Source organism: Mesoplodon mirus (genome assembly GCF_964341445.2).
Source record: "Mesoplodon mirus genome assembly, chromosome: X".
Classification (NCBI taxonomy): Eukaryota; Metazoa; Chordata; class Mammalia; order Artiodactyla; family Ziphiidae; genus Mesoplodon; species Mesoplodon mirus.
In genome coordinates, this window is record NC_138981.1 from 18849917 (window position 1) to 18872523 (window position 22607).

Sequence of the window (22607 nt, forward strand, 5' to 3'; positions counted from 1 at the left end):
AAATATGCACTGTGAGGAAAATAATTTTACATTTTGTTAAGTAACAACTATATTCAGATTGTGCCATTGTTGCTCCATCACAGTAACGTCTTAGAAATGAAAAATGATCTTTATAATGCAGGCTGAATTTCCACGACTGATTGTTTAAGGATATCTTGTTGTTATATTATTGCTTCTGAAAAAACTATAACTAAAAGAAGCAGGGCAAAAGACAGTTTATCAATTTAAAATCTACTTTCTGAATAAATTCAGAAGTTAGGAAAATAACTCTTTTTGGCTCTGATTCGTCAATGTAAGAATCTTGTGCCGCTTGACAAAATACGACAAGCATAATATTGAAATATAACAAAGCTTTAGTTGAAAAAGGATGCGTATAAATAGATTTAAAACAGAGATTAATTATATACCTCTTTGGATAAGCGTGTAAACAAATCTCCTCCCCTGAGAAAGTCCAATATAAGATACAACTTCCCTTCAGTTTGAAAAGCTGAATGAAGAAACGAAAATTTCCATTTAATTCATAGTTTAATTTGGGGGGGCTTACATTAGGTCAACTCATTCACAAATGAATACTATTTTAGCAAATTAATGACTACATCATAGATCTAAACTGATTTTTATTTAGAAGTTAACCAATGATTCCTCTTAGTTTCCACATAGAAATATTAAATGCAGTGTTTCTTATTATGGAACCATTAAAACATTTGTTAGATTTTATTCAGGCAACAGTCTCTCAGGAATACAATAGTTCTAGAACATGCGGTCAATAAGAAAAACTCCCAACAGAAAAGACTTACTTAACCATGAAACAAAATACAAAATACCATGTCACTTAACTACAAAAAAAGGTGGATTGGTTAGCTTTAATTACACAGAATAAGAACATCAGGATGTCGATATTAGGGATCTTTCTTGCTTGTAAGTTAGGCTAACACATATAGACTATAAAATACTGGTACATTATTATTAATTATTATAATTTAAAAATGATTATTATTACCTGTTCCTATGGCTATCACTCAGAAACTATAATGTTTAAAAGAAATACGAAGCTAAATGCAATAAAAGCTTCTAAAATTTATCTAAGAAGTAATGGTTTAATTTCCATGACTTTACTATATATATCTACTAGACATATACAAATATACACAAATAAATATTTATATACATTAGTATATCTGAATGCACTCAGGGAGTAGGAGAATGAGGTAAAGGGATGAGATGGGAGGTTGTTTATAACTTACCATAATGCAACTTGACAATAAAAGGATGGTTAACTTCTACCAAGATATCACGCTCCATTTTTGTCCGAACACGGTCTCGAACTATAAAATATTACACATATGGCTATATTGTAATAGCTTCCAGAGACAATTTTTAAAAGAAAATCTCTTTGGTGACTATTTTAAATAAAATTTTGCTTATATGTATAAAAGTGTGAATTCACATATAAATAAAATTACTTATATGTATAAATAAAACTATTCATTACTCTTGAATTTTCAAAATTAATAACTATTTTTTACTAAATTATGTTACCAGAAGAAATTGTATATATTTATAAAATCTGTGCTTTACATTAAAAAAATACAGAGAACATATTAGATGTTGGCTTTAACATCAGATTTCCAAGTATTTTGATCAAAGTTATGAAAAATAGCCAAAAAAGGAGCAACTTTTTAAAAACAAGGCATTCCAATGAAATGTTAAAACACACACAAAAAATGAAATAGATTTTAACACTTCTCCCTACCAACCTTATCAACTCAATTCAACAAACATTCATTAAGCATCTAAAATATGGGGCAGACATGGCGAAGGACCGATACACCCCAAAAGGTGTATTTTGAGGGAGGCAGGAGAGGAGAGATACTGAGAGGAAGTACTGTGGTGCAGCTGAAAGAGCAAAGGCTTTTTGGAGTTAGAAAAATCTGAATTCGGATCTGTGTCATCTTGAGCAAGTTACTTATTTAAACTCTCTGTGCCTCTATTACACCTCTCATCTATAAAATGGGGATAACACCACTGTATCTTTCGGGGCTATGTGACCATTTGAGATAAGGTTTGTACATCGAGAGCCTCGCATATAAGAGGTATTCAATTAAATAGTAGTTATAGCACCATGAATATGATAAAGGGATAAAATGATGTATTACCACCAATAAGCAGTACAAGAATTCAGAAAAGGGAAAGATCAGTTTTACTTGTATAGGAAGGCTAGAGCAAAGAGGTGGGGTTAGGGACTTTTAGAGTGGAATTTATATGGGCAAGAAGGATTGGATGGAGAGAAGAAAAGTCCAGGTATCGAGTACCAGTGCAAGCAAGGACATGAAGGCATGCATGATGAGCAAGAAGGAACCTAATCAGTGTGGAAACTGGGGGGGTGGGGGTGGGTGGGGGTGGGACTGGGGGGTGGGAGGGGTGGTGAAGTAGGGAGGATCCAGATTCATGACAATTTGGAATGCTAGGATGAATTTACATTTGACCCAGTAGGCAAAGATCTCTTTTACCAACCAAATATTTCCTGAGCAAACTCTACATGCCAGGCACTGTGAGATACAAATAAAATAATCTTTAAGAAGCTAATAATCTGGTGGGAATGACAGACAAGTAAACTGATGATTAATCATCTGATAAGTACTCTGTTGGTAGCTCAATGGATTTAAGAGGTGAGAATGATCATTCATTAAAGATTTTTTTTCTGTTGCATAATAAGGATAAATCACACATAACTTCTATTTTTCAGGCCAGAAAGACTGAATGGTTCTGCCAAAGATTAAACAGAAAGAATGGAAAGAGTGTCTTTTTTGGAGGGGTGGGGGGGGGCGGGAGCAGACAGAATGATGAGTTTTCTTGTCAATTTAAGGTGACCACTGATATCTAAAACTCAGAACTAAGCCCTCTGGGAAAAATAAACAAATAAACTTAAAAAAATTCTACGTTTCCCATTCTACCAGTTTTCCACTCCAACTGGGAGATTTTGGTGCCAGTGACTGAAAATAGGCAAAACAGGAAAAGGAATCAATTGCTCTTGATATCAACGCAGCTCTGTCTTTTTATTCACTTGTTTTGTGGATGTATCAAATTCAGGATCAATCTCTGATTTTGTGATCTTGTCCTATCACTACAACTCTGGTGCCTTATGTCCAACAGGCCCTTTCTATTATTTGTGTGAATGAGGTTCATCACCTAGGCCTGCTGACAATTCTAGTCTAGTCTAGCCCCAAACTGCCCTTTTTTCCACCGCTACCCATACAATCTTGGATTATGTTCCTATTACCTTAAAGCTAGATTCCAAATTTCTACCTCTTTAAATACTTATACAAAGCTTATTTAATAAGCAGCAAAAATATCCATCAGTATATTTACTGTATATCCCTCTTCTATTATTGTACCACTATGAAAAGAACAATTACTTGGGAGTCAAGAACTATAGTTTAGTGGCCATGCTAATAACTAGATGAGTTACCTTGGTCAAATCCTTTCATTGCTCAGGGGCTTCCTGCTTCCTTCTCTATAAAATGAGAGGCTAGAACCAGATGCTTTTCTTTCTATTATGATTACCTTGTGAGATAGTTTCCTTATATGCAACACTGATGAGACCATGTTTAGTTCAAAACGAACAGTAAGATTCACTCACTAAAGAATTCGTTCCTTCTGTCTGAGATAGAACTGTGTAATAGTTCTAATCTGGTTTCTTTTGTTTGTTTGTTTGTTTGTTTGTTGCGGTACGCGGGCCTCTCACTGTTGTGGCCTCTCCCGTTGTGGAGCACAGGCTCCGGATGCGCAGGCTCAGCGGCCATGTCTCACGGGTCCAGCTGCTCTGCAGCATGTGGGATCTTCCCGGACCGGGGCACGAACCCGTGTCCCCTGCATCGGCAGGCAGACTCTCAACCACGGTGCCACCAGGGAAGCCCTAATCTGGTTTCTTTTATGTATATAAAGACCTAGTGACAAATATAAATCATCCTACAATCAGGAATTTTGATTAGGATATTAGTGGTTCAGAAGAAGGCATGTTTTACATTGGTTAAACTCTAAACCCCTGAAATAGAATTTGTTAATACTGACTCATGTTGGCAAAGCAACTACATTCCGCTGAAATAATTTTTATTACATACTAGTTATTACATTTTAAATTCTACTTGACTTGAACATGAGAGTGAATAAGAAGAAATGCTGTTTATGTTTCTAGAATTATGTATTAAGAAAATGCTTTAAGCAATAGTTTACAAAACCTTTTAGGCCCACAGACTACTTTATTAGGACAAAAGTCCCCAAAAACTCAACCTAACACTTTTGACTTCTTTTTGACCCCATTTATTATATTAATAGAAACTTTAAAATGGAAAGAGACTTCTGGTTAAACATGGATGTTTTACTTTCTACTTTCTTCTAAAACCCTATTGAAATTACAATAATGGAAAAATTATGCATAAACTCACAAGGACAGAAAAGAGAAGCAGTAGCAGAAGGTGACTAAGTGGTAACTCACACAGCAGATCAGAGAAAGCTAAAATCTAAGCTGAAAGAAAGGAGGTCAATGAGAAATAAGCAAATTCTTGCCATAGAACCCCTTCTAATCAGCTTTTTGGTACCGCACTTTTTTTCTTTAAAAAAAAATTTATTTTATTGAAGTATAGTTGATTTACAATGTTGTGTTAATTTCTGATGTACAGCAAAGTGATTCACTTATATATATACATATACATATACATATACAAATACATATATATATATATATATAGATAGATAGATAGATAGATATAGGTACCTCACTCCTAAATGAGGAAAAGATAGCAAAGAATTCCCAGGAATTTAAGGAAAGACTCTAAACATGAAAAATAGCTATCAAAATAAGTAGAAAAATATAGACCTTATATAGATCCTGATTCAAACAAGTTGCAAAAAGAAAAATGAATTATAACAATAGGGACAACTGGAAACTTGAGCACTGATCAGGTATCTGTATATTAATTTTTCAGGTATAATCATAGAATTATATTATTTCAAGAGTCTTTATCTTTTAGAGATACATACTAAACTATGTATGGAAGAAATTATACACTGTCTGGGATTTGCTTCAAAATATCAAAAGAGGGGAAGGGAGAGAACACAGATAAAAAAAGATTGATTACGAGTTGATAAATGTTGAAGGAAAAAGAAGAGTATATGGGGCTTCTCTATATTTTCTGTTTCTTTCTGTAGATGTTTGACACTTTCTATAATAAAAAGTTTTAAAAAATGGAATATTTCGAGAACAAGGAAAATCTTGGAAATTAAAAATAATGGTAGAAACAAGAATAGAAGGGTTGGAAGATAGATGATAAAATTTCCTAGGAAATGGGAAAAAAAGGACAAAAATGGAAAATAGGATGAAAAAAAATAAAAATTAAGCAACGACCCAGGAGGTTCAAAATATCCAAAGAGTAGCAGTTATAAAATGGAGAAGAAATGACAAAATACTTTCCCAGAACTGAAGAAATGAGTTTCTAGATTGAAAGAGACCACCCCATATCTGGTATGATGAATTTTAAAAATCCACACTAAAGAAATACCATTATACAAATTTCAGAACACCAGGGATAAAGAGTAGCTTGATTCTAAAGACTTCTAAGGAGGAAAAGCAGCTTATACACAAAGGACTGGGAACCATAACGGTAATAAATTTCATAATTGCAACACAGGAAACTGGAAGACAATGGAAACAATGCCTTCAAATATCTGAGGGAAAATTATTTCTGATCTACAATTTTACATCCAGTCAAATTATAAATTAAGTGAGGGGCAGAATAAAGGCATTTTCAGACATGTAGTTACAAAAAATTTACCATCCATTCAGCCTTTCTAAAGTAGCTACTAGAAGATGTGTTTCACCAAAACTAGAAACTAAACTGAGAAAAAGGTAGGTACAGAATTTAGGAAAAGAGATTTAATACAGCAAAGATGTGAAGGATATGTGACTTCAGTACAGGAACAATTTGTATAAAGCATTATGAAAACATTACTAGGAGGACATGAAAAGGGAAACTGTGTGTAAGAGAACTAAATCCTAATCTTCCATGGTAGGAAGTCAAAAGATTATGTCTCCAAATGAAAACAATCAAAGAATTACAATATAAGAATATTAAATGTGGAGGTAAAAGGCAGAAGCAGCAGCTAAAGAGATGGAAGTCATTGTCTCTGGGGGTCAAGAACTGGGATAGGGAGAAGGGTAGGAAAAGCACTGCTATTTTATAAGGCTCTATACACATTATTACTTTGATAAAAATAAAAATAAAATTTAAGAACACACCAGCAGTCTATAATTCCAATACGTCAAGTAGCTTCACTCTTCTATGGTCTCTTATATCGCTAACATCTATATAATTTTACATACTTGTGGTAGCCAAATTCGTTATAATGTCCACTTACAAATTTTTATTACATTCATTTTTGTGATTATATTTGAAATATTTCATTTAAATAATATTCTATTAAGTGGTATACCATACTTTTCTAAACATTCAATATTTATAAGATTTCTAAATTCTCGATATTGTAAATAATGTTGCAATGAAAATTTTCAAGTACACAAAATCCTTTTTTGAGATTATTTGCTTAGGTTACTTTAGCAGCAATAATGGCTCGTTGTACTTATTGCAAAACCCCTTTCTAACTTATGTTGCCATTATATGAAATAACTCATTATTTTATATGCAGTTATCAGAAAACTGGGACATTTCCCCAAATGTTATTTATTTTATCCCCTTGCACAAAATGGATTAACTCATGGATTCTTTATTCAGTGGGTTGTAATCGATCACTGTCATTAATTATTGCAATGTTTAAACTGTCCTAGATTTGGCCAGTAGGAGCCTTTTAATAAATTCCTTATGTATTAATATTTTGTAATATTTGAGGCAAATAATTTCCAGATTTCCTATTTATACTATTTTTCATTGTATAAAAAGTCAAAATTTTTTGTACTGTCAATTTGTTTGTAATTTGTGCTTTGCTCAATATCTCTTCACAAGTTTCCTAGGATGTGTTAAGTTGTAAAATTCAGTTACATTGTTCATTATGGTATATGGTTTAAGAGAAGACTCTAGTTTTTTTGCAACTTGTTCATGAGTATTTCAAACAAAATTTAAAAAATCAGTATTTAATTTCCCATTGTTCTGGACACCTGCTTTGTCATACAGCACAGCACTTAATATTTTTGTAATAAATATATGAAACTTTAATATATAATACTTTTGTACTGTTTTGTTCCACTGGTTTATATGCCTGTATTATTTTCCCCCAAAACACAACGAATTATTACTGCTTTTAATAAGCCTTAAACCTAATAAAACTTCTTCCTTTCGCATTCTTCTTTTTTAGAATACTCTTTGAGGCGTATGTTTTCAAGTAAAATTTTCAATATTTCAAGGAAAATGCAACAGGAATCTTGAGGATATGGAGCTAACTGGATGACTAGAGGAATACTAAGAGTCTTAACAGCCTTCTCTAAAAGGAACTGGGCATGTATTTCCTTTCCCAATATCTTTTAGGTTTCTCAGAGTTCATAGTTTCCTTTACATATACTAGGCACAATACAAATCCTGTTATATACATGAAAAAAACTACTTTTGTTGCTTTTGTAAATGAACTCTCTTAAATAAGTTCCGTCTATGCAGCTTAATAACATGGAATTCATGAGTATAAACTTATAAAAGTAGTGATGTAGAGTAGGGCACTGAGGATATAATTTAATTTCCTGGCCCTAGCAAGAATCAAGTAAGTAGTATGCCAGGGGGTGGAGACTGGATAGGAAAGAAAATACATTCAGGAAGGGAGCAAGAGAACAGAAGCAAAGGATGGTGTTTATAGAGGAAGGTGAAATTTCTTGAAACGATGATAATATCCAGTGCGAGTTACTAATTGGGAAAAATAACATCAGAAATAATAAGTGATCATCACAGATATTCCTTCCATAATATTTTAAAACCTTTAGAAAATACAGGTACGTTGAAGAGGAAAAAAAAGAGATGTCAGGAATCAACACACAAAATAATTAGAGGTTATGTGGTAAAATAACTGATACTACTTTAAAAAAGGAAGATCCAAGTATTTAAAAATCTATGTACAATTTTTTCTAAGTGACTGTTTACCTATAAGAGCCAAATCTGACATTAGATTTTTCAAAATCAGAGGCTTAGAATAAAAACTTATTTGGAGACCAGAAGTCAATACGATAAAGTCCTTGGAATAAAAGCTGTTTTGCATCATAAATCAGTAAGTTTTCAAAACATTAAAATAATAACATGAACTGGAAAGATGCATCAAACCTAGTTTTAAAATTCTAAACTTCTACTTGCCTAAAGCCCAAGAAGAATTTATAATACTTCTTTTAAAGCATGGCAACTCCCATTCTCACTAGTCATATGATTCCTAGCCTCGTAGGAAAACTCCACTAAAAGAAAGTCTAACTTTAAAGACAGTAACGGGAACAGATTCTGAATTTAAGTGACTGGCCTAGGAGTCACATGAGGCCTATTCAGATTTTTCAGTTTGTTCATACTACGCGAACACTACAAATAGCAGGAGCACTTACCTTTCAATGTGGCCTTCTTCAATACTTTCATGGCATAAAGCTGTCTAGCATCAGAGCCTGAGATTTTTTTGACTAAGAAAACCTGTATTTAAGTAAGAGAAAATAAGTCTTACAAAGTATCATAAACTATACTATTGCTAAAATAAGACCTCCTACTGTAATACAGCTTATTATTAGAAAGATTCTGATACATTAACTATTTTCCTTAAAATATTACCAATTATAAATACAGTGAGTTGTAAACACTGGTTATAACTTTGTGTGTCAATTTAAGTAAATACATTTTTGTTGTTGTTTACCAATTCCCAAAGACCATGTAACATGTAAGACAGAAACAAAAATCTTTAAACCATGAAGCAATTAGAGAAAAGTCTAACATGTTTAAAGTATAACACAGGTGGTGATTGCTCTGCTTCTAACAAAACAAAAATTCTGATTCCATAAAAATTGTTATACAGAAGTTCCCCTTGACCACAATTTTCTGTTGATTCAATTCTGTTGACGAATAGTCTTCCTTATGTATGAAAACTCCACAATTTCTCATTGCTGGGCAGAACAATTTATTTTTATTTTTTAATTGAAGTATATAGATGATTTACAATGCTGTGTTAGTTTCTGGTGTACAGCAAAGTGGTTCAGTTATATATATAAATATATATATATTCTTTCTCATTATGGTTTATTACAGGATACTGAATATAGTTCCCTATACAGTAGGACCTTGTTGTTTATCTATTTTATATACAGCAGTTTGTATCTGCTAATCCCAAACTCCTAATCTATCCCTCCTTCATCCTCTTTCCCCTTTCGTAACCACAAGTCTGTTCTCTATATCTGAGTCTGTTTCTGTTTCGTAGGTATGTTGATTTGTGTCATATTTTAGATTCCACATACAAGTGATATCATAAGGTATTTGTCTTTCTGACTTCACTCAGTGTGACAATCTCTAGGTCCATCCATGTTGCTGCAAATGGCATTATTTTATTCTTTTTTATGGCTGAGTAGTATTCCATTGTATATATGCACCATACCTTCTTTATCCATTCATCTCTTAATGGACATTTCGGTTGCTTCCATGTCTTGGCTATTGTAAATAGTGTTATGAACACTGGGGTGCATGCATCTTTTTGAATTAGAGTTTTCTCCAGATATATGCCCAGGAGTGAGATTGCTGGATCATATGGCAACTCTATTTTTAGTTTTTTAAGGAACCTCCATACTGTTTTCCATAGTGGCTACACCAAATTACATTCCCACCAATAGTGTAGGAGGGTTCCCTTTTCTCCACACCCTCTCCAGCATTTGTTATTTGTAGGCTATTTAATGATGGTCATTCTGACTGGTGAGAGGTGATACCTCATTGTAGTTTTGATTTGGGCAAAGCAATTTAAAACACTTATATTGAAGAAATTTACTCACAACTGTTTAATGTAAATTAAGTCAGAACCCTGCCTCCTCATCTTTTAAAAATCAAATATACACATATACCTAAATATTAAGAATACAATTCCCAGGGGAATTCCCTGGCGGTCCAGTGGTGGGACGCTACTGCACTTCCACTGCAGGAGGGGTGCGGGTTCGATCCCTGGTTGGGGAACTAAGACCCTGCAGGCAGTGCGGTGTGGCAAAACAAACAAACAAACAAAAAAAACCAAGCAATCCCCAGGTATGTTACTGAGTATCTTGATTTTCCAAATATTTTTGGCTATTTTCAAAATATAGTGTGGGATTTATGCAAAATGAATAAAGTCTGCTCTAAGTAACTCACGGTCATGCTATAACTTGTCTAATACAATACAAAACTATCAATAAATCCCCTCTACTCATTTTGACTATTAGTTTCATGATCTGATTCCAGCAAACCTTTACACAGACTTGCTAAATGGACCTGAATTTCAACTTTTTTTCTCCTACCCATTCTTTCCTAGCAGTGCTACTGAGCTGCCACAGATGGTAAGAAGAGACTCAATTACAATCAAGAATTAACTCTAGGGTCAGCTCTCTATTACCTGCATTAGCACACTAGGCTATTTGCACAAAATAAAAAAATGATTCATTCAACTGATTCTAGGGCAAGGCAGAGTTCCTCACTTTGAGAAACTGTGCCAAAGACAATGGTCAGTGACCTCAAGTCCAGTGAAAACTGCCACAATGTGCACAGAAACCCTGATGCAGGGTGTGTTTCTCTCCCCAAATTACACCCATTGTCCCCCTTCACCGTGGCCTATAGTGAAACTTCCTTTTAGCCAGTTAGCAGTGAGCCAACCTAGGGAGCGAAAAGTGTATTCTCAATCAGGGTTGTTCCTAAGATGGAATGATGTTTAAAAATTAAAGGCAATCAGAGATTATGAATATTTTTGAACTGAAATAAATTCTAACTAGGTGGGGATAATTAGGATTTATCTGATATTTATTATTCATTCTTAAGATTCCCTAATCAAGCTTCTTCGTACTATTCTACAAGAAAAATTCTCCTCATGGGTTCAAACTTTCTTCGCCCTACTTTGAAAGTACCCTCTTGATACTTTTCAGCACATCTTAGTTTTTGCAAAGGACCTTCACAAGCATTTATAATGCACCATCATGATAATTTTGGGAGGCAGTCCTACTAAGCAATGCCTATTTTATAGCTAGGGCTTTGAGGTGTCACAGTGGAGGTACTGGGATAAGAATCGGGCCAGCCACCCAGTTCTGTGCTTCTGCTCAGGGCACTCAATCTGTTGCCTCTGGCTGGTCACCAGTCAAGCGCAGCAGGAGCAGCAGCAGTCCCAGATGCCATCAGATCTTCCCCCACCAGCATTTCTGACTTTTTGAATCCCTCATGAAGCTATTCTAGGCTGTGACAGGTCATCCCTGTTTCCTTGGCTGAGACTGGCTTTTGAGGATGAGTAAGAAAGGAGACGCCCTATTTTTAATGTTTGCTATTTATAGTAAAGTATTTAAGTTACTTTTAAAGAAATAAAGGGAGAAGCATGCTAACTCCTGGAAACTTCAATATTATGTTCCCTGAAAATATAATGTGTAGAAATAAATCCAACTATTTTGGTTTATCCATAATAAATTGCATGATAATACAATCTCATAGCAGATATTATGTGCTTGGCCTTATATCATTTAATTCTTACTACTACCCTATGAGGGCAGGACTATTATTTACTCATTACTTCTTTCTAGAACATATATTAGGTACCATGCTACTGGTTCCATACTGAGACATGGTTCAAGGCATTCATGGCCCCTGCACTCATGGAACATATAGTCTAGTGGGGGAGACAGCCAATAAACAAATAATTACACAAACAAAAAACTGCAGCTGTGGTTAGCGCTGTGAAGATGAGGTATGTAATGTTCTGAGAGGGTAAAAATAGACGAATACGACCTAGGTCAGGATGGCTGGGAAGACTTCTTTGAGATCCTAAGCTTGAGAGGAGCCAACCAGAGGAGGAAGGGGTGGGGGTGGAGCAGTGTTTTTCAGGCAGAGGGAACAGCATGTGCAAAAGGCTTCTGCTTATGGATTAAAAAAGAAGGCCAATGTGGCCAGAACACAGGCAGTGAAAAGTATATAAAGTGATGTTGATGAAGTAGCTAGGGGGCAGACTGAGGGGCTCCTCAGCCATCTTAAGAATTTGTCTTTCTCCTAAAAGCAAAGGGAGGCCTCTAAAGGGTTAAGTGGATGGAGTATAAGACTAGCTCTTGTTGGCTGTCATGTATTGATAAACAATGGCTTGAGGCAAAAATAAATTTGGGAAGCCCAAGGTAGGAGCCTCCTTCAATAGGCCAGGGAGAAATGGTGGTGGCACAGACTGGAGAAGTGGCAGGGAGAAGGAGAGAACAGGCATGATTTGAGAAATCTTCACTAAATCAGCAGAACTTGTGAACGGATCAGATTGGTGGGGGTCGGGGGAGAGGGAAGGGTGGGGACTAGGAGGATATGTCAAGAATGCCTCTCAAGTTTCTGGCTTGCTTAACCAGAAGTCATTCATAGTGATAGAGAAAAATGAAATAGAGGTTTGGGGGTTAGGGGAAAATCATGAGTTTGGTCTTAGATATGTTGAGTTTAAACTGACTTTGGGGCATGCAAAGAGAAAAAAATAAGTAGCTGTACATACAGTTCAGAGCTTAGAGTCACAATCTAGATTGGAGATATAAATCTGTTACATCAGCTGTATGTGGGTTTTATTAAGATAGTGGGCATAAAGAAATTAATTAGTAGGGAGTATAGAGTGAGAAGGGAGCCTAGAATGGAACCTTGAGAACTTCAGTACCTAATGACTGCCTAGAAGAGGAAAATGGGGCTCCAAGAGGTTAAGTAACTTGCTCAAGTGCACACAGCAAGTAAGTAGAAAAAACAAAACAAAACTAGAATCCACGTCTGGCTGACCTAGAGCTCAAACTTGCAACCATTATCTTCTTTTGGCTACTTAATCTATATCTGGATTAAAAATATCACTTTGGGCTTGAAAGAGGTTAACAGCTGTAACAGATTACCTATGTTAGCCAAGAATTGCTAAATAGTCCCGTTAAAATACACAAGAGAGCAAAACGGGTGTTGTTTTGAAGCTTGCAAAGCATATCTTCAAATGCTTCCTCACAGAGAGGTGGCAAGGAAGCACTGCACTGTGAAAGCTGAATGCAATCTCAGAACGTTCCTCTTGCTGAGAAATGGACTAGATAGATCAAGTAGTAGTGATTATAATGCTGTACTTCTCAAAATGGAGTACAGGAAGCGCTCCTGAGGTATGCAGCAGGGGGACAAGGAATACTTGAAAAATGATAAAGATGTTGCAATTTTAGTTGGTGGATTTGGGAAATAGTTGAGAAATATTTTTGGATATTAAAAACAGACACAGAGGGGCTTCCCTGGTGGCGCAGTAGTTGAGAATCTGTCTGCCAATGCAGGGGACACGGGTTCGAGCCCTGGTCCGGGAGGATCCCACATGCTAGGGAGCAACTGGGCCCGTGAACCACAACTACTGAGCCTGCACGTCTGGAGCCTGTGCTCCGCAACAAGAGAGGCTGCGACAGTGAGAGGCCCGCGCACCATGATGAAGAGTGGCCCCTGCTCGCCACAACTAGAGAAAGTCCTCGCACAGAAACGAAGACCCAACACAGCCATAAATAAATAAATTAATTAATTAAAAAACAAAAACAAAAACCAGACACAGATATCATTGAATAGAATGCAGCCTGTGAGTTCATTTTAAAGACAAGCTATAAGTCCCCCAAATTTCGTATGTGTAGTGGTAACCCCCCACCCTATTTCCTTGGGAGTACCTATTTGCTTTCTGCTGGTATTAGGGGTACTCTGGAGGAAAGATTGAGATGCACTGTTATAATGTATTGTAAGATCACTTTCCGATTCTACATGAAGACTCAAAAAGAGGCCAGTGTGTCATGGGAACATTTTGTGATTTTTTTAATCATTCAAGAAGTGCAATTAGAAAGGTCATATAGTCTTGAAGGTAAAATGAATATGAAGTGAACACTGCCAAGTTATGAAAGTTCCCATTGTACTTCTGAATGACTTTATTCACTTTGTCACACTTATTGATAATGAGAATTGTAAAAACACAGAAAATACTGCATTGTAGGGAGATCAGTAGTATTTCATAAAATATTTCTGTTCCCCATTTGTATGAAATATACATGAATTCCAAAAAGCAACTTTTTAAAAAGCACATATTCATGACTTACCTTTCCAAATGATCCCTGCCCTAGTACTTTTAAAAGTTCAAATTGGGAAGGATCAGCCTTTTCATGTCCTTCCTTTACATGATGTGTGATTGCAATTTCTTTGATACTGCCTTCTTCCTGTTGATGCAAATACAAGGGGATAAAACAGAGTTAGAGCTACTTCCTCTGGCTATAAATCAAGCAATGTAAATTTATTGTATCATATTAGAAATCCTCAAATTAACATACACAAACCACCTTTACTGACTCACCAAGTAAAAAGAGAACACATGCCAAGCAAATATACTTTCAAGTTAAATGTCAGAGAAAGAATAATACCAGCCAACCACATAGGCCAGTTTAACCTCTACATAACATTAGTTCTGAATATTTTCAAGTCTTCACTCTTCCTATTGGAGATAATCAGAAGGATTAGTTTCATGGGGTGAGGGCAGAGTGTGTAAAGAAGGCTGAAAACAGATCAGAGTAATCTGCTGTGCTCTGATATGTGACTGTATTACGTAGAACCAACACTATACACAACAAAACCTGATTATTGGGGAGAGGGGTTGAAAAATATTCCGGGGTCAACGTGGAGATTTCTACCCTCAGCAAGGCTGTTTGAATTAGCCTGCTGAAGTTTACTGTGTTTGAAATATCTAAGTTACTTTCTGTTTCTAGGACTACCTGAGATCTGAGATGGGAGAAAGGGATAACTCTAAAACACAAAATCAAGAAAGATTTAACATTTGGATGGAGGATTAGACAGAAAAAAAATGTTCAGCATAATGGAACAGTAGAAGGTCTTAGAGTTAAGAGAAGGATACTTAAAGAAGGTGGATGCTTTACTATACCTGAGAGAAGGTGTCAGAAGAGAAAGGTTGAAAATACATGTAAGTATACATAGAATTTCAATTACTTAATTACCCTGAGATCAGCAGATTAAGTAGTACACCTTATTTATTCAATAATCAAGACATGTACTTTATCAGCCCAAAACTACAATAAAACAAAACCCAACACAACAAGAAACATAAGCCTGTCAAAGACTATCTTTTCTTTTTTTTGCCTATAATGTTTTTTCTAGTGCATACGTACTATTAGTAGAATCTAAATGTGTTATACAAACATAAATAATTCATTATTTTTATTACCATTTATTCCATATAAATGCTCGAACTCTAGTAACATTCTCTGAGACACTCACAGAAGGCTGGCAATATAAGGAATTACAAAGATTTCTCAAAAAGATATACCAAGGATATCCTAATGTGGTAGCTTTTGAAAATGAGTAGTAAAAGGAAAAAAAGCTCCTATAAGAGGACAAAAAAGAAATCCAGGCCCACCAATTTACTCTGTAAGACAGAAGCTGTAGTTTGTAGAATGTTCTACTACTAAGGCAGCTTAATCATTTTGGACTTTCTTGGAACTTTGGCAACAATAATAAAACAATCCCCTAATATGGTTTAGTCTTTTATTTTGTAATTCCATATGTATTATCTCATTTAATTCTCACAACGATCCTGTGCAATAGGCATTAGGGTAGAATGAAACATTAGCTGACTCCTTCCTAGGCACCCCTTCTCTCCAAATGAGACCAATGTGTACAAGGGCTTGAGAGTGACAGTTGTTCCTAGGCGTATTAGGAAAGAAAGGAAGCAAATTACCAAATTCTTTAAAAAAAAAAAAACTTTCAAAGAACAATGTATATGTGGGATTGATTAAGTAAGAAAGATTTAGATTAAAATCCAGGAAATATTTATTAAACACCGAACATGTATCAAGCCCGGGTTGGGTGTTTTTTCACCTTTTCTATTTATGCTTCATGCAAATCTTTGACTACATATCAGTATTAGAGAGGGCTGATGATAACACAGAGTATACCCCAAAGCAAGCAAAAACATTTCAGAACTCTCTACAGACTCCTCCATTCACCATTAGAGATTTTAAAGGTAAAATGGTCTGAATATTCTACAGTCTGAAGTTTAAAGAGATCAAGTAAAGATCACAAGCTAGTAACTGGCAGACTTAGGGCCCAATTCCAGGCTTTCTGACTTCTAACAACTTCTAAAACAAGGATCTTAGCATTACACCACATTGAGACTGTCAGAGGCTCTTGGTGGTTCCCCATCCAAGATCAATGTCAGGAACATACAGACTTATTCCCCTGGTTTTTGTAACTGGTCTGTATCTCTTAGGTCAGTTAGCTAAACTGATTAGTGAAGTGGTCTCTGAACTTTTGGTGGTGCACCATTATTAATTTACAAAAATAGCATATACCCAATATTTGTATACTTATTGGCTTATATATACTTTTTGTATTACTAAATTATATATATACTTATAAATTATATACTTTTTGTATTACTAAATTATATACATTACACATGGAAATGAAACTATAAAGAAGTTCTCCTCTTTCTTTTTTGTACTCTAAAGTGCTGTCACATCAAACTTTGAAGACTAATGGATAACAGACTTGAACTCATGAGGCTAAGTTCATGGGTTGGATTCCAGCATGTGCCAGTGTGCCTCCTGTGGGAAAAACGAATTGTTCCAAGAGCCTAACTGAAATCTAACGGCTATTTATGCCCTGATATCATGATGCTGTGAAGAACGATACCCTGTAATGTTCTATATATTTTACGACTTTTCTTTCTTGGGTTAAGTGGGATGTAATTTACTAGGCTGCAACATTATTTCATCTTATATTTCATAGCAGATACCTACTACAATTGTCTGTCACAAATAAAGATGCAACACAGGCAAGGAAGGACTACTGAACTATAACCGTTTTGCATTTTGTCACAGGCATACAGCATCAAGCCTTACTCTCACAGTGTGAGCTACCATCAGGCCATGGATCTCAAAATAAACAGCAGTTACTATTCAAGAAAGATTTCATCTTTGATGACTATCCTTCCTTTCATGTCAAAAAATTACTAAAAAGGGGGCTTCCCTGGTGGCGTAGTGGTTGAGAGTCCGCCTGTCGATGCAGGGGACGCGGGTTCGTGACCCGGTCTGGGAAGATCCCACATGCCGCGGAGCGGCTGGGCCCGTGAGCCATGGCTGCTGGGCCTGCGCGTCCGGAGCCTGTGCTCCGCAGTGCGAGAGGCCACAGCAGTGAGAGGCCCGCGTACCGCAAAAAAACAAAAACAAACAAAAAAAAAATGTAGAGTCTCCCTTTGATCCCTTCATTCAATAAACACACTTAAGCACCTATTCTGTATCAAGCATGGTTCTGGGAATAGCTTTCATTCTATTTCCAGTAACATCGTCCTGCTGTAATCCTTCATTACCTTTCCTGTAGGAAACTGAAACTAGCTTGGTCACTCCTAATGCCCCTTTCTGCCACTGCCACTCCAATCCATCCTCCTGACAAATTCATTTTCTGAAAGTAGACAGCTCCAGTTACATGACCAGACTGCTCAAAAACTCCTCCAAGTTTTTCTAAATTAAATGCACTGCTTTACGTTGGCATTGGAGGCCTTCTACAATATGGTCTCAACCTGCTTTTCTGGTATTATTTCCCAACATTCCCTTACACGTAGCCTTCTGTCAACTTGGGTTATTTCCTGTTCCCTAAATTTTTTGTTTTTAAAATCAAAGTAATACATGCACATGGGTAACAAATCAAACAGTGGTAGAATAGCTTATGGTGAAAAGCAAGTCTCTTCTCACCCCCATACCTAAGCTTTAAAAAAATTTTAATTCTTTCTGCACTTACTTTGATCATTTCTTAGTTTATTAACTTTAAGACAATACCTATTGATTTAAAAATAAGAAAGAGGAGGGACTTACTTATATTATGCCCCTTCCATCCATCACCTTCCTCCCCACTGTTTGATAATTATATTAATTTCACATAAACCTCTTGTTTTTTCTATAAGTTTTAGACAGAATCCTAACTCTTCACTTTGTAAAAGGAGGGTAATAGTGCCCATACATTCGTGCCCTCAAACTTCCCCCCACCTGCTAATAGCTTATTTTTATTAATATTTAAGGATATTAATATTAAGAAAACTAACATTCTCTCCTGTAACCACAACCAAATCCTTCATGCTCTCCCTACAGCTTGATTCTAAAAGCTGAAAGCCTATATAAGCAGCAGCATTTTCATGACAATATATTGCTCAAACGCAGGCTAGGAAGTATATTAAATTTCCTTTCATATGGGCCCCTAACAGTGACTTCTGGGATAATCCAAGGGGACTTTAAATCTTAGATTTTTTACCATACTTTCCATTCTTCTGAGAGCCCTCTCTTACCCTCCCATCAGGATGGGTTGTTCTCTAGGCCTTGCTGCGTAGATATTATCTCGGGATATATCTTCAGTGCTTTCCTGGTTGAATCCACTATTTTCAGTTTCCCACGTCTCTCTCTTTCTTAGACTACTCCCTTGTAACTTCCTAAGAAAGGTGATGTGGAAGAAAACTTTCTGGATCTTCCACATCTGAAAACGTCTCTATTTTGTCTTCACATTTGTATAATTTGGCTTGCTACCAAATTCTAGAATAAAAATAATCTTGCTCAAGAATGTTGGCGCCATTCGTCCACTGTCTTCTAGCAGTCAGCACTGCTGATTAGCTGGATGATGCTAGCCTGATATACACTTTTTGGTACGTGACCTGGTTTTTCTTTCTGGAAGCTTCAAGAATTTTCTGTCCTTGTATTTCTGAAATTCCACACTAAGTGAGATAAATATGGTCTCCTTTCCTTCAAAATGCTAGAGGTTTGGTGAACCTTTATAATCTAAAGACGTGAATTCTTTACCTCTGGGGAAATTCTGACATTTCTTTGATAATTTCCTTCCATCCACGCTTCAGGGTTTCTCTTTTTGCAACAACTCTATTAGCTGGATACTGTACGTCCGGAATTTAATTTTCATCCTTTTTTCTCCTATTTTCTGTTTCTTTTCTGAGAGGCGTCCTTGACTTTATTTTCCCACCCCCATACTGAATTTTTTATCCTGGCAAATCTTATTTTAAAATAAATCTTCAAGTGTTTCTTTTCTCAATATTTCGTTCTTTTTTTAAATAGCACCTTCCTACACTCCCTACCTCTTCCTCCCCAAAATGGATGCAATCATTCCAAACCTCCTTGAGGATAGTAACTAGACTTTTAAAAATCTTTTTTCTAAATTGGGATGCAGAGGATACAAAAAATGTTCTTGGGGGTGGAGAGAAAAGATCAATGCTTATGGCCCAAGTTGCAAAAACTATCCCCAACACATTTTTCTGCTCCTTCCCAGTTGAAATTTTTACTAATCATATCAGCAAACCATTTTCTATCTACTTTTATGTATATGTGAAGTCACAGTAGCATAATAGGCACAATATCCTTGGTTGCTATCTTGATCCCCAAATTGTGCTTTATGTCACCAGTCTTTCCAAGTTATGGGACCATGAATATTTTAGATATGAATTTGAGGTTCAATTAGGACATAATACTAATGCTTGGGCAATCTTGGACAACAGATAGGAAAGCAACAATGTGCTCTTCTAGCTCATACCTGGAATCCAATGAGATGGATGCAGAGAGGGATATCGAATTTCTGAAGACATTAATAACCAAGGACAGATTGATATTTGCATGCGACAAACCTACCTTAGGTCACTAAATCACCTGTTACTGAAATAAATCTGTCACATGACAACACAGAACTACAGTTTGATAGTTTGTAAAGTTGTGTTTTTGCCTGTAAGTATACAGTGAAGCAACTGTAATTTTATGGAAAAAGAATTTTATCAATGAAGTAGAGCAGAGATGTAAGTTATATACATTATAATTACTCTGTGAGGCTCACATTTTTACATTTTCTGGCACAACTGTACTTTAACTGATACATGGATACCTGCCCAGTCATTACCACAAAAACTTACTTTGTGTATTTTAAAAAGTTATACAAAATTCCATATTTTTATTTTTACAAAGTCTACGTTTATTTGCTAGATAAAGGTCTACCTGTAGGCAAAATTGTGAGGCTGCCAGCTGGTCTACATCACAACCCTGTATCCTTCATCTACACTCCTAGCACTTTCAGACATTTGGTACTCACAGTTGCCAAACTCAGAGGTGTTCAATACTCTCAAGCTATGAATGGGAATTCATTCGTTCATCTATTTAAACATTTATTTATTGAACACCTAATACATGCCAGGCACTCTTCTAGCTGTCTGAGATATACAATAAATGAAACAGACCAAAATCTTTGCTGTTTTGGGGAGAGACCTAATAATAATAATAATAATAATAATAATAATAATAAGGCTCTTGTACTTTTGCTTCTTCCTGACTACCTGGTCCTGATGGAAGTGTTTCTGATCTATGACATTCTCTTAGGCTCTTTCCTTTTTGTTAGAAGGCAATTCAGATTCTGGGCCAGGTACTGCACTAGGTATTAGCAAAACTACGATACAGAAGAGTATCTGCTCTCTAGGAATTTACCTAGGGCTTCAAAGATGTACTATTGGGCAAATACTTGTTGAGATATGACCCTGATAGATAAAACAAAGTCAGTTCAGTTAAAAAAATATCTATGGGACTTCCCTGGTGGTGCAGTGATTAAGAATCCGCCTGCCAATGCAGGGGACACGGGTTCGATCCCTGCTCCGGGAAGATCCCACATGCCGCGGAGCAACTAAGCCCATGCACCACAACTACTGAGCCTGCGCTCTAGAGCCCGCGAGCCACAACTACTGAGCCCATGTGCCACAACTACTGAAGCCCGCGCACCTAGAGCCCATGCTCCGCAACAAAAGAAGCCACCGCAATGAGAAGCCCGTGCACCGCAACGAAGAGTAGCCCCTGCTCGTCCCAACTACAGAAAGCCCGTGCAGCAACGAAGACCCAACATAGCCAAAAATTAAGAAACAAAAAAACAACTATAATTTAAGGAATTTGTAAAGAGTATCATTTTAGACATCACAGAAAAATGGCAGAAGAAAATTCATGGACAGGTGGATCTTTCGTTGTTCCTCCAGTCACAGAGAAAGCCACCTCATTTGTTTCCCAGGACCAACAAAAGGTCGATAGGTTCCATCTTAAATGGTCTTTGAGGTTCACCCCTTACTGGGAAAAAAATTAACTCAATGTTTCCTTTTCAAGTTGAAAGGGAAAAAAAAAATTTTGTTCTTAAAATGTTTGTAAAAAGGATTAAAGAAAAGGAACTGAAACAGATACTGCTTACCTGAGTTATATAAAACCTAATACTATAACATGCAAATATCAAGAAAACAAACTGGGTGACATTAATTGATTTTAAAGAATGATTCAACATTTGGCATTATGCCCTGCCTTGTATACATAATTTCCTTTTTCCTCCCCTCCCTTGAGTCAGGAAGTGTGTTCTTAAGGCATTTGTATTTTTTAAATTGTTTTTAATGTCAGAAAATATTGTTGAAGCTCGAAATAAAATATTTAAATATTCCTTAGTAAAAGCCAATAAATAAGTATTTTCTACTCATGGATATGTAACCACTTTTTGGCCTATCATAAAAAAAAGACCTGACAAATGAAATTATAAGATTTTATTTACCTCTTAAATATAATCCAAAAGTAAAGTAAATAAAGCGTCACTTTCTATATAGATAATTATAGTTCAATAATATACTTTTTTTTAATTTGAAAAAGATATGTTAATTTTTTTTGATGATCAAGATACATAAAAATTATTTGGCTGTGACACATAATTAGTCTTGTTATTCAAGCTGCGGTGAGAAACCACATTTTAATTTATTCTAGATTACAATTTGACCAAATCCAATTTACTTGATTTGCTAATGAATAACATGTTCAGAATTTTTCATTTAGCCAAATTCTTTAAGAGAGTATTCTAGGCCAGCTTCTTGAATCTATGTTTGAGAAAACAGCATTGCTGGTTCTCCAGACTAATATTTTCAATAACTGCTGGAAAGAGCACTGAGTTTTCTCCCAATTGGGAATCCCGATCAACAAATTTAATTCTCTTTAAAGAGCAGCAGGATAGCACAATTCTCATGGCAAAATATCAAGTTGATTTCGGCAGGATTTTAGATTAAATACAATGCAAATTATCATTCACTAAACACATTTTAACAAAGTTACGCTTTGAAAACTGTGCCTACTGTAAGATAAAATTACTTGCTTAAAGCTAAATATAATTGATTAAAAACTTCAAATTTTTAAAAGAACCAATTTCAACAAAAATCTGTTTTTAAGTTCTTGACTGTTTAAAATAACACATTCCCCTACTCATCAAAATGTTGCTTACATTATTATTACATAGTAATCTCCTAAATATTAGTAGGTTCACAATTTTGTTCACGCCTAGTTCAATACTGAGAGTTACAGTCATCTGTTTTATTATATAAAATTA

The 22607-nt window shown here is 35.7% G+C and overlaps 1 protein-coding gene across 3 annotated transcripts in view; it reads right to left on the reverse strand.

The window, feature by feature from the left end:
* The window catches only part of RPS6KA3 (ribosomal protein S6 kinase A3), a 110383-nt gene that overhangs the window by 40218 nt on the left and 47558 nt on the right, over positions 1 to 22607 (reverse strand). For all 3 annotated transcript variants that reach the window (XM_082609974.1, XM_082609976.1, XM_082609975.1), the window contains 4 exons: positions 14273 to 14389; positions 8579 to 8660; positions 1245 to 1325; positions 408 to 487 (listed from right to left, as the gene is read on the reverse strand). In XM_082609974.1, the coding sequence (XP_082466100.1) occupies positions 408 to 487; positions 1245 to 1325; positions 8579 to 8660; positions 14273 to 14389 (360 nt within the window). The remainder of the gene's footprint in view (positions 1 to 407; positions 488 to 1244; positions 1326 to 8578; positions 8661 to 14272; positions 14390 to 22607) is intronic.